At 39.4% G+C, this 15,355-nt stretch overlaps 2 protein-coding genes across 2 annotated transcripts in view; one reads left to right on the top strand and one right to left on the bottom strand.

Annotated features, from left to right (window-relative positions):
• Window positions 1–15,355, bottom strand: part of LOC102918524 (olfactory receptor 8G50) — a 118,934-nt gene that overhangs the window by 90,123 nt on the left and 13,456 nt on the right. The window lies entirely within an intron of this gene.
• On the top strand, window positions 118–1,437 carry LOC102917904 (olfactory receptor 10D1B). The gene has a single exon (XM_006992578.3). It carries the CDS (start codon window positions 148–150, stop codon window positions 1,081–1,083), a length of 936 nt encoding a protein of 311 aa, XP_006992640.2. The 5' UTR covers window positions 118–147; the 3' UTR covers window positions 1,084–1,437.

Below are 15,355 nucleotides of genomic sequence, written 5' to 3'. Positions count from 1 at the left end.
CACAGAGATCTGCCTGCCTCTGCCTCCCGAGTGCTGGGATTAAAGGCGTGCGCCACCACTGCCCGGCTCGAGAACCAGCTTCTTAATAGATATCGATGACCAGATTGTTGACTTTTAATCTTTGCAAGGTCAAACATTCTCAAAGCTATGAAGAACCTTTCAGTAGTGACTCAATTTATCCTGCTTGGCATCCCGCACACAGAGGGTCTGGAGACCACGCTCTTTGTCCTGTTTTTGTCTTTCTACATCTTCACTTTAGTGGGGAACCTGCTCATACTCCTCTCAATTATTTCCTCCACTCGGCTTCACACCCCCATGTACTTCTTCCTGTGCCAGCTGTCTGTTTGTGACATATTTTTCCCTTCCGTGAGTTCTCCCAAGATGCTGTTCTATCTCTCAGGAAATAGCAGAGACATCTCCTATGCAGGCTGTGTGTCCCAGCTCTTCTTCTACCATTTCCTGGGGGGTACAGAATGTTTCCTATACACAGTGATGGCCTATGACCGCTTTGTTGCCATATGCTACCCTCTACGCTACTCAATCATCATGAGCCATAGAGTATGTGCCTCTCTGGCTATGGGGACATCAGTTTTTGGCTGCATTCATTCAACATTTCTAACTACTCTTACCTTTCAGTTGCCCTATTGTGGTCCCAAAGAGGTGAACTATTATTTCTGTGATATCCCTGTGGTGATGAAATTGGCTTGTGCAGACACATCAACCCTGGAGATGGTGGGATTCATCAGTGTGGGCCTCATGCCCCTCAGTTGCTTCTTCTTCATTCTCACCTCCTACAGCTGTATAGTTCGCTCCATCCTCCAGATCCGTTCCACGGAGGGCAGACACAGAGCCTTCTCCACCTGCAGCGCCCACCTAACTGCCATCTTGCTCTTTTACATGCCAGTGATTTTCATCTATCTGAGGCCAACACCAAGCCCTTGGCTGGATGCAACTGTTCAGGTCCTGAACAACCTGGTCACCCCTATGCTAAACCCATTAATCTACAGCCTCAGGAATAAGGAGGTAAAATCATCACTGTGGACTGTCCTACGTCCACTGTGCTTCCTACCTAGACAGTTGTAAAGAGAGATCAGTAGTGAATACTTAGGTACCCTTCAGCTTAATGGAATAGATTTAGTGAATACTCAAAACTACTTTGTATTTGAGAACATTGTTATTACTATCTTAAATTTACACTGTTACTGACTAAGACACAAAGACTCAGTATCTAGAGAGCAAGTGGTGTAGCTGGAGAATTTCTCTCCAGTTCTGACCAAGTCTCGCCAGTCCTAGAGCCCACTTATAAAATAAACACACAGACTCTTACATTATTTAAACTGCTTGGCCATTAGCCCAGACCTATCATTGTCTAGCTCTTACTCTTATATTTAGCCCATTTCTATTAATCTATACTTTGCCATGTGGCTCGTGGCTTATCGGTACCTTATACTTCCATGTCCTGGCGGCTGCTCCAGGCAATCTCTCCCTTCCCTTCCTATTTCCTCAATTCTCCTCTCTTGTTAGTCCCGCCTATACTTCCTGTCTGGCTATTGTCAATCAGTGTTTACTTATACAGAGTGATATAGACAGCACTTCCCCTTTTCTTCTTTTTCAAAAAGGAAGGTTTTAACTTTAACATAGTAAAATTATATAACAAAACAACTATCGAGCAAGAATTATAGTTACAATATTAAAGAAGATATTTTATCTATCTTATATTTGTGAGTTTAAGGTTTTATATATAACTTATCTGTTATCATAACTAAGGAAAATTGTGACTATCTAGCTTCAACCACATCAAAGACTTCAGAAGGATATAATATTACCTGAGAAACGGGAGGATGCAAGCAAATTTCGGGAGTCTTGTAGGGTAGACAGAGACAGCTGACAGCCTGGACAGTTATCCAAAGTTTTCTTGTAAAGTTGGGGCATCTGTCTAACCCCACAGGGCTAGAGTTTTTTAGTCATTTTTCTCTGTGTTCTGTAGAATGTCTGGCAGTTTTTTTCTGTGAAGCAGGAACCTATAAGGACCATTTTGTCAAGCAAAGTTTAGTGGTCACCTTTCCATGGGTCCTGCATGTCCAGTCGATCAAGCAGTCCAGGAAAGAACAGTTTCTTGTCCAAATGGCTATTTTTGCCAAGGCAAAGATAAACTCCATATGGAGTGTCTTCGATGCCCATCCTTCTCTCTGAAGTAAATCGGTGCTTCTAGGAGCAGACATGTCTTACTGTCTAGAAAGTCTAAACTTTTAAAAATATTTTAAATGCCATATTCTGTAGGTCTTTGAAGTGCTTGAAGATTACCTGTCCATCTGTAATATATGTATGTATACCTAGAAAACTTAACTAACATGGTACAAATTTGACTATCATAAAAGACTAATTATTATTCTGTATTTTTAATTATCACTACAATCTAAATGAGTTACATAAACATAATACCTCAAATGAAAATAGAAATATGTGGTGGTAATCTAATTGTATTGAAATATTATTTTGATTTGTACTGAAATATTAATTTGATTGTATGTTAATAAATAAAGTTGTCTGGGGGTCAGAGCTATTAGAGCCATAGCAAGAGTGTGGCGGTGGTGGCACACGCCTTTAATCCCATAGATATCTGTGTGTTCAGGGTCAGAGCTATTAGAGCCATAGCAAGAGTGTGGCGGTGGTAGCACACGCCTTTAATCCCATAAGATCTCTGTGTGTTCAGGGATACAGCCAGCATTGGAGACATATGCCTTTAAGACCTAGGGGGCTGTACATTCAGACAGTGACGAGGCAGTCATGTGTTTGGGTTTACAACCAATGAGAAGGCAGAACAACATACTTTAAAAATACGAACCGAGAGGAAGTAGGGCTCTTTTCGCGAAGCTGGGACAGCAGGAGGAAGGGTGAGATTTTAGCTCTGAGCTCTGACCTCTCGGCTTTCTCTTTTACATTGTTTCTGTGTTTCTTATTTAATAAGACGGTTGGTTACATCTACATCTGGCGCCCAACGTGACAAGAATCCATTAAAAACTGCTTGGCTTGGCGGCAGGTCCGCTTTCCCGCAAGGGCGGCAGGCGGCCCGCGGCGGCGGCGGCGGCGGCGGCGGCGGCGGCGGCGGCGGCGGCGGCGGCAGCGGCGGCACACGGCGGCCGGCGGCGATCGGCTTCTTAGTCCGAGCTGCTGGCGTCCTAGTCCGGGTAGCAACTTCTAGCCCGGGCCTAGGTCTGTGAGCAGCTTGCCTAAAGCCGGTGCTACAAACAGCTCAGACCTGCCCTGCCGAACAGGGCCCTGCCTGTAAAGCCAATGCACGTGGTCGGAGCTTAAGGAAGCCAGACCCAAGCCTTGACTCAGCACAAGAGGGAACACGTGGCTGCATTTAAGCTTTAGCCGGCTACGCTTTCTTGTGCGTTCTCTCTTTCCTCTCTCTCTCTCTCTCTCTCTCTCTCTCTCTCTCTCTCTCTCTCTGGATTTACACCTGGGACACTAGGTGGCTGCTTTGAAAATCCCCTCGGATTTCTACTGTTCTACGCAGATTTGGTAAGTCATAATATATCAGATATTTTAAAGGAAACTATCTAAAAGAGAATTTTTTCCACATTAAAAAACAAATGGGTTTTATGTGTACATTGGAAGAAAATTGGTTTTTGTTCGAAATTTTAGGCAGTCTGGCAATGGAACAACTATATAATATTAGTATTGGTGGAATTATGCACCTCATCACTATAATAATCCACATTTTAATATTTAAAAAGATAGTCAATTTAAGTGCCAGGATAACAGCGTTAGAAGAACTTGTTAAACCTGTAAAAATTCAGACAGAAGAAATTAACAGTGAAGTTGTTTCAAGTCGGGATCATAAGGTTGCAGAAAGAAAGCCTGTTTTCACACAGTCACCCTTAATTTATCCTGTAACAGTACAGCAGATGCCTGATCAAATGGCTACACAAAATACTTGGGCTCCAATTGAAATGTTGGATTTAAAAAGGTTTAAGGAGGCAATAGTATCTTATGGCATGCATTCCCCATATGTAAAGCAAATGTTAAACACTTGGTCAACATATAATAGGATAGTACCACAGGACTGGCGGGACCTCGCACAAGGTGTTCTGGAACCCAGCCAGAGACTTCAATTTCTGACTTGGTTTAAGGAGGAGGCTAAAAACATAGAAAAACAATGGAGGGATAAAGGAGTACAAGTTTGCCAGGATCAGCTTATGGGCGAAGGCCAATATGCTTCAGCACAAGCACAATGTTTATATGATGTCCAAACCCTAATTTTATGTCGAACGGCAGCCTTGAATGCATGGGACAAAGTTGAGGAACCAGGAAAAAAATCTGAGTCATTTACAAAGGTGAAGCAAGGCCCAAAAGAGTCTTTTACAGATTTTTTTACAAAGACTGGCTTCAGCAGTAAAGAGAACGGTCTCGGATTCAGAAGCTGGTAAGGCAATAATTGAATCTTTGGCCTTTGAGAATGCGAATGCAGCATGCAAAAGAATAATCAGGCCATTAAGGGCAAGATCTGCACCTATGGAAGATTGGATTAGAGAAACAATTAATGTTGAAGCTGATGAGCATGATGAAACATGGGTAGGAGAAGTAATTTCAAAAGGTTTGAGGAGTGTTAGATGTTTTGGATGTGGAAAGCAAGGACATTTGAAAAGGGACTGTAGACAGGTCATTTCCAGAAACAATGTTTCTTCAAGGAACAATGGCAACAGAATGCCCCTTCCTTCTGGAGTATGCAGAAGGTGTGGTAAGGGAAAACACTGGACCAACGAATGTAGATCAACAAAGGACAGACAGGGTAATCCTTTGCCTCAGTCTTCGGGAAACTCCCAGAGGGGCCTCAGGCAGGCCCCCAGTGCAAATCCAGTTCAAACCTTTCCGGCAGCCATAGAGGAAATGCCTGCTCTGGAGAGCGATTAAATAACCAAATGCCTATTGGAATAAATCATGCTGGTCAGAATGATGAAACAGAGAGAATAGAAAATTCAGGAGAAAACATAAAGAAAATTTTTTGGCAAACTTCTATTAATGAACAAAGACCAAAATTAACGATAAAAATAAATGGTGTTTTGTTGTCTGGTCTGGTAGACACAGGTGCGGATGTTACCATAATTGCACCAGAATTTTGGCATCCAACTTGGCCTCTTCAGGAGGTAAACGTTCAACTGTTAGGAATTGGGACATTATCTCAGGTGAAACAGAGTGCAAGATGGCTCGAATGTATAGGTCCAGAAGGACAGAGAGGAAAATTAAAACCATATGTGGCTAACATAACTATGAACCTGTGGGGTCGAGACTTGTTGCAACAATGGAATACTCAGATTAACATCCCTCCAATCTCAGAAACAAATCATAAACTAGCACATGTTACTGAGAGAAATATTAGAAGATATTGTTCTAATGAGTGGTCACCAGCCATCCATATTATACAAGAACAGGGCACAATAACTGATGATCTTCCAAAGACACCAACAGCTCTACCTTTAAAATGGTTAACAGACAAGCCTGTATGGGTCCAGCAATGGCCTTTAACAACAGAGAAACTCCAGGCTTTAGAAGAGCTGGTAGAAGAACAGTTAAATGCTCAGCATATTGAAGAATCAACCAGCCCTTGGAATTCTCCTGTATTTGTTATTAAAAAGAAATCTGGTAAATGGAGAATGGTAACAGACCTTAGGGCAATTAACAAAGTAATTCAGCCAATGGGTTCTCTACAATCTGGGATGCCTTTGCCTACTCTGTTACCAAAAGGATGGCCTCTCATAGTTATTGATTTAAAAGACTGTTTCTTTTCAATACCCTTACAAGAAAAAGACAGAGAAAGATTTGCTTTTACAGTGCCTACTTATAATAATTCTCAACCGGTTAAAAGATTTCAATGGAGGGTCCTCCCACAGGGAATGTTGAATAGCCCAACTCTGTGCCAATATTTTGTACAACAGCCATTGGAAGTGATACGTAAAAAATTTCCTAAATCTATAATTTATCATTATATGGACGATATTTTACTAGCTGACTCAAATGCAGATACTTTAGAAATAATGTTTGAAGAAGTAAAGAAAATTTTGCCTTGCTGGGGATTACAAATTGCTCCTGAAAAGATACAAAGAGGAGATTCTATTAATTATTTAGGATATAAAATAGAGCTACAAAAAATTAGACCCCAAAAGGTGCAAATTCGGAGAGATAGACTACAGACTCTTAATGACTTTCAAAGATTATTTGGAGATATTTCTCATCTACGAACTATTGTTGGGGTAAAAAATGATGAACTGACTAATTTGTTCAAAACCTTAGAAGGTGACAAGGACTTAAATAGTCCAAGAGAATTATCACCTGAAGCTGAGAAAGAATTAGCATTGGTAGAAAAGAAAGTGCATGAAGGACACGTGAATCGTATTGATCCAAAGCTGGATTGCATTTTGGTTATCTTACCTTCTAGGCGTTCTCCTACTGGAATATTAATGCAGAGGGAAGATATTATATTGGAATGGATATTTTTACCAAATAAACCAAATAAAAAATTAAAAACTTATGTGGAAAAAATCTCTGACTTGATTTACAAAGGAAAACTGAGACTTCGTCAATTAGCAGGCATAGACCCAGCAGAAATTGTCGTACCATTAACTAAGGAGGACATTGAAAAATTATGGACAGAAAGTGAACCTTGGCAAAGAGCTTGCAGTAATTTTTTGGGAGAAATTAACAGCAAATATCCCAAAAGCAATAGAATTGATCTTATAAAGAGAGCTGATTGGATCTTGCCTCGAATTGTACGGCAAAAACCCATATCTGGAGTTCGTACATTTTATACAGATGCCAACAAAGAAGGAAAGGCAGGTTACAAATCAGAAAATTTAAGTAAAGTGGTTCAAAGTCCGTATAATTCAGTTCAAAAATCAGAATTGTATGCTATTCTGTTGGTATTAATGGATTTTTCAGAACCTCTCAACATAGTAACTGACTCTCAGTATGCTGAAAGAGTGGTGTTACATATTGAGACTGCAGAATTTATCCCTGATGCTTCAGAATTAACTTCACTATTTATTCAATTACAAGATACAATCAGGAAAAGGAATCATCCTTTATATATAACTCACATTCGATCCCATACTGGTCTGCCAGGCCCTCTAGCACAAGGCAATGAAGAGATTGATAAATTATTGATAGGAAATGTGCTGGAGGCCTCAGAATTTCATAAAAAACATCACGTTAATAGTAAAGGTTTAAAAAAGGATTTTTCCATAACCTGGCAACAAGCCAAAGAAATAATAAAGAAATGTCCTACTTGTTCCTTCTACAATCAGACGCCATTACCAGCAGGATGTAACCCAAAGGGTACTCAGAGAAATGAAATCTGGCAGATGGACGTGTTTCACTTTGCAGAATTTGGAAAATTGAAATATGTACACCACACTATCGATACTTATTCAGGATTTCAATGGGCAACTGCTTTGAGTTCTGAAAAAGCTGATTCTGTAATCACTCATTTGCTAGAAGTTATGGCCATCATGGGTATACCTGCACAAATCAAAACTGACAATGCTCCATCATATGTCTCTGTTAAAATGAAACAGTTTTTTGCTTATTACAATATAAAGCATATTACAGGCATACCACATAATCCTACAGGTCAAGCAGTTATAGAAAGATCAAACAGAACTCTAAAGGATATGCTAAATAAACAGAAATGGGTAACAAAAACCCCCAGAAATAGACTGCATAATGCTCTTCTAACTTTGAATTTTCTGAATGCCAATGAGAAAGGAACAACAGCTGCAGAGAGACATTGGATAATAGAAAAAACTACAGAATTAAATCAGCCTATATACTTTAAGGATGTGCTGACCTCAGAATGGAAACCAGGGTATGTATTACATTGGGGACGTGGTTTTGCTTTTGTTTCTACAGGAGAAGATAAGCTGTGGGTACCATCAAAATTGATAAAGGTTCGATTTGAACAAGAGAGACTTCTTAATTAGAGGAGGTGATAGTTCATCAACCAGCATGAACATCCAATTTAAACTAACTTGTATCAATAACACATGCCTTTTCATTTAATCAGATAATAACTTGCCAAAAAGGAACATCCCCAAAATTAGTCTTGGGGAAAGGTTTTTGTTTTTGTCTTTTAGGAGAATGAAGGTTAAGGAATCTGAAGAACACTGGACAAATGAGACAACTGAAGAAAAGGGACAAATCATCTATCCCAAGAAACAGAGTGAAACGGTGTATGGGTATATATTATCTAAAAAAATTTTATGTCTTCCTAAATGTTTGTTTCTGCTTTTCTCTAAAGATTTAACACTTTTGGTTTTCTAATAGTCCCAGTTCAATTAAAATTTAAAGCTGACTTTGGAGTTGGAGAATGGCTCTCTCCTTCTTTAAAATCAAGCATGTTGTTAAAAGGAAAATGCAAACTCCCTGTATCATGCCAGAATAAGAGCCATCTTCTGCTATGGTACAGGACAAAAGCAAAATTAATTAAGGGACTATTCTATTACTAATCTCAACTCTTTGATTCTATTCTGATTCTTTAAACTTTTCTCAAAGTATAAATTTTATATCAAAATTTATAAGATTAATATATATATATATACATTTTAAACTTTGTTAAGATATGAATGGTCACATAGAGTACTAACTAATTCTAGAAAAAAGGCTAGCTGCATATATATGTTTTTGTGTTCGAGTCTCTTATCAGTTTTCTGCAGGAAATCACGGCCAGGCCTAACATCAACTGAAGTCTCCAGAAAGAAGATGGGGCCCCACAACAACAACAATTCCACGTGGACAATAATAATATCATTAAGCTGACAAACATCATCCATAGATCAGCTTTGAACTACAAGGTGCTCAGAGCAAATTTGAGATGACTAGCTGAGATGATCCAGTCTCAAAGACTACTTGAATAAGGACTTGAGATAAACCCTCAACTTTGGCATTATACACAGACTGGATAATGAAGGATATAGTTACCTCTCCTAGAATTTGACAATTAACCTAAAATTTTTCTTTCAGGATAAAGAAAACTTCGCCCATACCCAGCAGGAAGCAATTTTAAGAATACGACGCCCACATTCCCAAAGAGGTGGTGTGGGGCAGGTGGTTTTTTGGTCTTTTTAATGGGTTCTGGGTCTGGGATAATTTTCAGTATTTAGGGGGGTTGGTTACAAGTTATTGTCAAGGGTTAGGAAAAAGGCTAAGCAAAGGAGATTAGATTTAAGGTTCTTGTTTAAAAAAAAAAAAAAAGAAAGAAAGAAAGAAAGAAGGAAAGAAAGAAAGAAAGAAAGAAAAAAAAGAAAGAAAGAAAAGAGAAAGACAATTACTAGTTTTAAATACTTTACATTGGATTGAATTGTTTTATATTGTACACAAATTTGAAACTGATATTGTTAGAAAATGCTATATGTATATTTCTAATTGTATTTATTCCATCCATTTAACAATGTAATGCAAATTTCTGATCCTTGAATGTTATTATTATCAACTATTAGGATATAAAGAAATGAAAGCTAGTAGTTAGACATTATCATAGAACTTGTAGTCATATTGGATATGTTTTAAAAATTGAGCAGAGATGTTTTAGACAGGTCATCTTCAAACCCTTCAGAGATCTACAGAATATGGCATTTAAAATGTTTTAATAACTTAGAAAATTTTTCTTTTTTGAGACATGTCGGCTCCTGGCAGTACCAATCTACTTTAGAGAAAATATGGGCATTGAAGAAACTGCATATGGAGTCAACTTTCATTCTGGCAAAAGTTAGCCACTGGACAACAAAGTATCCTCGAATCAACAGGACAAAATGGACAGACAGATCACGAAACAAGGGACTACTGATTCTTGCCAAAACAAGTGTGGTTATGGCTTTATCAAAAGGCATCTTCTGAGGCCAGGACAATATGGCCCCATCCCTGAAGTGGCCTTCGCATCCGGAAAAGGTACGGTGCCCTTTTCTTCGAAGGCAGCTTAACAGGCAGAGGGCCGATGGATTCTGTTGTACAATGGAACAGCAGCTGAAAGCTCATGCCTCTCAAAAGTAGACTGGCATTTAATAGAGGGATGTGGAGAAGAAGGGGATGCTGAGATGAAGCCATATATACACAGCCAAGAAGAATGGACAGCTGAATTAAAAAACTGTCAACAATTTCCAGAATTTAAAATCCTGAATCATGACAGGACACTAGTGGAATTCAGGTGTTTCTGGTACGTGGACTGCTCTCACCCAATGTGAGGTTGAACTGTTGACCTTGTGTACATCCTACTTCACAAATGAGTCTGTCAGATACACTAAGCCTATAGGCTGAAGATGATGCCCCAACACTGCGGAGAAACCTCAGGTGACTGCCCAGGCAGCTGGCTGTTTCTGTCAACTCACAAAATTTTTTGGAAGTTGCTTGCATGCACTTCCTGTTTTTATTTTTGTTAGCTACTATTATTCCCTTCTTGGGTCTCTGAGGGAGTTGAAGATTAGTTAGTTATGGTTGAAGATTAGTTAGTTATAGTTGAAAATTAATTAGGATAGAAAGTACATTAGATACATCTTGGATTTACCAAAATAGGATAGATAATGGAATTATTTTCTCTGATTTGTCAAATACCTGTTTAGGTATTTATTACTTGTATATATTGTATATAGTTATTGTACTTTTGTATATAGTTTTTCTTTTGTTAGTCATAACCTTTTGCTTTTTTTCTTTTTATTAAAATAGAAAAGGGGAAATGTGGTGGTAATCTAATTGTATTGAAATATTATTTTGATTTGTACTGAAATATTAATTTGATTGTATGTTAATAAATAAAGTTGTCTGGGGGTCAGAGCTATTAGAGCCATAGCAAGAGTGTGGCGGTGGTGGCACACGCCTTTAATCCCATAGATATCTGTGTGTTCAGGGTCAGAGCTATTAGAGCCATAGCAAGAGTGTGGCGGTGGTAGCACACGCCTTTAATCCCATAAGATCTCTGTGTGTTCAGGGATACAGCCAGCATTGGAGACATATGCCTTTAAGACCTAGGGGGCTGTACATTCAGACAGTGACGAGGCAGTCATGTGTTTGGGTTTACAACCAATGAGAAGGCAGAACAACATACTTTAAAAATACGAACCGAGAGGAAGTAGGGCTCTTTTCGCGAAGCTGGGACAGCAGGAGGAAGGGTGAGATTTTAGCTCTGAGCTCTGACCTCTCGGCTTTCTCTTTTACATTGTTTCTGTGTTTCTTATTTAATAAGACGGTTGGTTACATCTACAGAAATATATATACAGTATAACAAAATTAAGTTTAAACTTGTATCAATAAACTAAAATCTATACCAATGTAAAACATTTTAAACATAAACTAAAATCTATACCAAATGTAAAACACGTTAAACAAGTTGTTGTTCTTTAATAGTAGGTTCATTAATCTACCCTTTTATCCTATCATATCTATATCCTATATAACTATATCATATTCTATATCTATATCTATATTCCCTTTTCTTCTTTAGAGATTGCATTTATAATCAACCTGTTTTAAATAAAAATATTGGTTTTCCTCTGTCCCTTACCAGCGTGTAGCCCAGAAACCTCTTTTTATTTTGTACTAGCAAAGTCTAAATCCACCATGCAGCTTAATGTGCCACTTACAGAGGCCTCATTCCTGCCATACTGCAGGTCAAGTGTGCATGCCAGAAACCCGCCAGTAGCTCAAACCCGTGTTTTGCGGCGTCTAGCTGCCCGTACGAGACATGAAGCAGGAATCTGGTTTTGGCTCTGTTTAGAATTGCTTATTAAATATTCTCAGGTTTAAGGTGGAAACTCAAGCCACTGGGTGCCATTTGTAGCTGGAGAATTTCTCCCCAGGCCCGCCAAGTCTCGCCAGTCCCAGAGCCCACTTATAAAATAAACACACAGACTCTTACATTATTTAAACGGCTTGGCCATTACCTCAGGCCTATCATTGTCTAGCTCTTACTCTTATATTTAGCCCATTTCTATTAATCTATACTTTGCCACATGGCTTGTGGCTTATCAATACCTTGTCCTGGTGGTGGCTCCAGGTAATCTCTCCCTTCCCTTCCTGTTTCCTCAATTCTCCTCTCTGTTAGTCCCACCTATACTTCCTGTTTGGCTATTGGCCAATCAGTGTTTATTTATACAAAATGATATCCACAGCAAAGTGGTAAATGGAACCTCCAGGGCCAGTTGTCTGACTCACACTCACCTGTATCCTCAAGTGAACAGCGAAAGGCAGGTGAGAGTGGAGCAGTCCTCCCATAGGCAGAACAATGTGAGCCTGCTGATTGTCCACCATTCTTTTCATCCTGCTTTCTTTACATCTTTTTTTGCACTGTGGTCAGACTCAGTGCTTCTAATTCCCTATTTTTATTGTCCTATCTCATGCCTCTTCCCCTTCTTTTTCTTCTCCCTAGTGCTTTTTCATATTTGATGGAATGATATTCTCATAAAATATCTGCTTTAACTATTTAATCAATTTATTCACTTAAGGGCTACTGAAGTTTGAGAGAAGTGATCTTTATTTTCCAATGATTTAGTTATGTTGAACCAAAATGATATCAAATAAAGAATGGGGCTTGAGAGAATGATTGAGCAGGCCTTATGGTTGAATTCAAGGCACCACTGGACAATATCACTTACATTTTCTCCCTTTTCAGCTTACACTTGGACATGGGGATTGACTTTGGTTTACCTTTTAGCAATTTTTTTTATTTTTTTTCCAGCTAAAATGAATTACAAATGATAAATCTGCTATTCTATTTAACAAGCTACTATTTTCATGACTGAAATTGTTAGCAACTTGATTACATGCAGTGGGACTAAAGCACATGTGTTGCTCATTCTAACAATGGCAAAGAAAAGAGAAAAACATTGGGAAGAGGTAACAGAAGACAAAGGAGCACAGGGGACAGTTCTCTTCTGCATGCTTCTGTCAGAACCAGAGGATGGTCACAGAACCCACCAGACTAATCTAGCAACCCTATCTCTACTTGGAGACACTGAAGCTACTTTGTCAAGAGTTCCTGGAAGGTAGACCAGCTTTTGCCTGGTCACTAATATTAAGCTCCTTAACACTCTCTCTTAATGCTGTTTTCAAATACATAAGAGCGTAAAGTGGTTTCTAGAAATCTAGTCTTATCTGTTTAGTCCATGTCAAGCCATCCTCAATGCTCTCAAGATCTGTGCTTCTGTTTCTCCAGTGTATGGAGAATCTGCTCTTCCATATTTCTATTGTCTAGCCTGTAGCTGCTCAGACAATCGCAACATTCTTTAAGAATAAAGATGGGGTCCTGCTCATTTTTTAAAAAATAAATTCAGGCAGATGACATTTGATGAGTAACTTCATGTTTGACTAGAGAATGAAAAGAAGTCCTCGTGTCTGATAACTGTGGGGCCTATTGAAAAAAATAATCAGCTAAGGAAATCATTAGAGTAGGCCTGCATTGATGCTGTGGCCAAGGATGAAAGAAAGCCCTCTGTTGAAGTTGGTGGACAGCGAAATCCCATACATTCCCAAATGTCATTGTTCTAGCGTACCTTCCAGAATTTGATCATAGTTATATTTAAGTTAAAAAAGTTGCTATCCATTAACCATATAAGCCATTAGTATGCATGATTATTTTGAAAAAATAATTAAAATAAAAATAAAGGGTATCTTTTCAAGAGAATAAAATTCATGTCTCAGTGTGGAGCCAAGAGAGGCCCTGTTGACCAGAACCAGAAACTTGTAAGGGAAATGATTCTGGGCAATAACTTTGCAGGGACAATGTGAGCTGTTAAAATCAGGTGGTTATTATGTGGTTGTTTGTGCATTAGACCTAAGCTCACTTGTTATAAGAGGTACTAACACACAGGTGAGTGCCTGTTATTCTCAATTCCACTGCTTAGCTCTGGAGGAGGTGGGAATGGGGGTGGGCTGGGGGGAAGGGGAGAGGGGTGGAGGGGGAAGAACAAGAGAATCCGTGGCTGATATGTAGAACTGAATTGTGTTGTAAAATAAAATAAAATTTAAAAAAAAGAAAAAATCACTTCTAACTTAAAACAATGACATAATTATATGATTTCAAATGTCCTGGTTACCATATTTTTAAAAAGTAAAAGCAAAACAACATTTCTCCACCATATTTTCTTGCTGAAGTCCAAATCCAAGATCCCTTCTTGGTCATGAGAGGTGAATTCTCCTTCTGAGCTACAACCCTAGATATTAAGAAGTCTTACTAAAAGAGGGAATATCTTACTATGAAGGAATTTCCTTTTAAACACAGTCATTATGAAGTATTTGTATTAATATGTGTTTCCAAGGCCTAGTTTCTAATCATTCTCATTCACTACACTTCAGAGGCTCCTTTCTTGGTTGTGGCTAGAGAAAAAAAAAAAAACATGTAAAAATTTTCCTTTTTTTTTTTTTTGAAAATAGGTTTTTCTCTCTTACAATATATGCCAATCACAGTTTTCCCTCCCTCCACTCCTTCTACCAGCCCTCCATCTCCCCTCTCCCCAAGATTGACTCCCCTTTTATTTCCTCTTCAGAAAAGAGCAGGCCTCCAAGAGACAGAAGTCCAATAGAACAAATCAAGATAAAAAAAGACAAACCCAAAGCTGTCCTATCAAGGCTGGACAAGTCAGTACAATAGGAGGAAAAGAGTCCGGAGAGTAGGCAAAAGAATCAGAGACACACGTTCTCCCAATGACAGGTGCAACCCCCCCCCCCCCCCACACACACAGAGAAAAAGCTATCAGCCACAACATATACCCATAGGACCTGGTGCAGACCCCTGCAGGCCTTCAGCCTCTATGAGTCCATGTGAGCCCTGCTTAGTTGATTCAGTGGACCATGTTCTCTTGTTGTCCTCCATCCCTTTTGAATCCTACTTTTCTTTTCTCCCCCTCTTCGGCGGGGTTCCCTGATCTCTGAGAGGAGCTGGATAGACACTTCAAATTTAGCCCTTCTGTATAATGTCTGGCTGTGGGTCTGTGCACTAGCTCCCATCTGCTGTTGGAGGGAGCCTGTCCAATGGCGACTGGACAAGGCACCAATCTATGAGTATAGCAGAAACTCATTAGGAATCATTTAATTGATTTCTTTTCTTTCCTCCTTCCCTCCCTCCCTCCCTCCCTCCCTCCCTCCCTCCCTCCCTCCCTCCCTCCCTTCTTCCCTCTCTCCCTTCCTCCCTCCTTCCCTCCCTCCCTCCCTTTCTTCTCCCTCCCTCCCTCCTTCTCTTCCTTCCTTTCTGTCTTTCTTTTTTGACCAGTCATGTTTGATTCTACCCTAAGTCTCTGGGCTAGCCACTCTCTGGTTCCTGGCCATTCAGGCAGTGTAGGGCATGGGCCCCAAGTTAAACCAATCATTGGTT

Source organism: Peromyscus maniculatus, chromosome 7 (genome assembly GCF_049852395.1).
Source record: "Peromyscus maniculatus bairdii isolate BWxNUB_F1_BW_parent chromosome 7, HU_Pman_BW_mat_3.1, whole genome shotgun sequence".
Lineage (NCBI taxonomy): Eukaryota > Metazoa > Chordata > Mammalia > Rodentia > Cricetidae > Peromyscus > Peromyscus maniculatus.
The sequence above is the reverse complement of the archived record's forward strand: the minus strand, read 5'-3'. Positions and strand labels throughout refer to the sequence as shown.

Coding starts and splice junctions, on each gene's coding strand:
- LOC102917904 (XM_006992578.3), top strand. CDS start 148: ATGAAGAACCTTTCAGTAGTGACTCAATTTATCCTGCTTGGCATCCCG.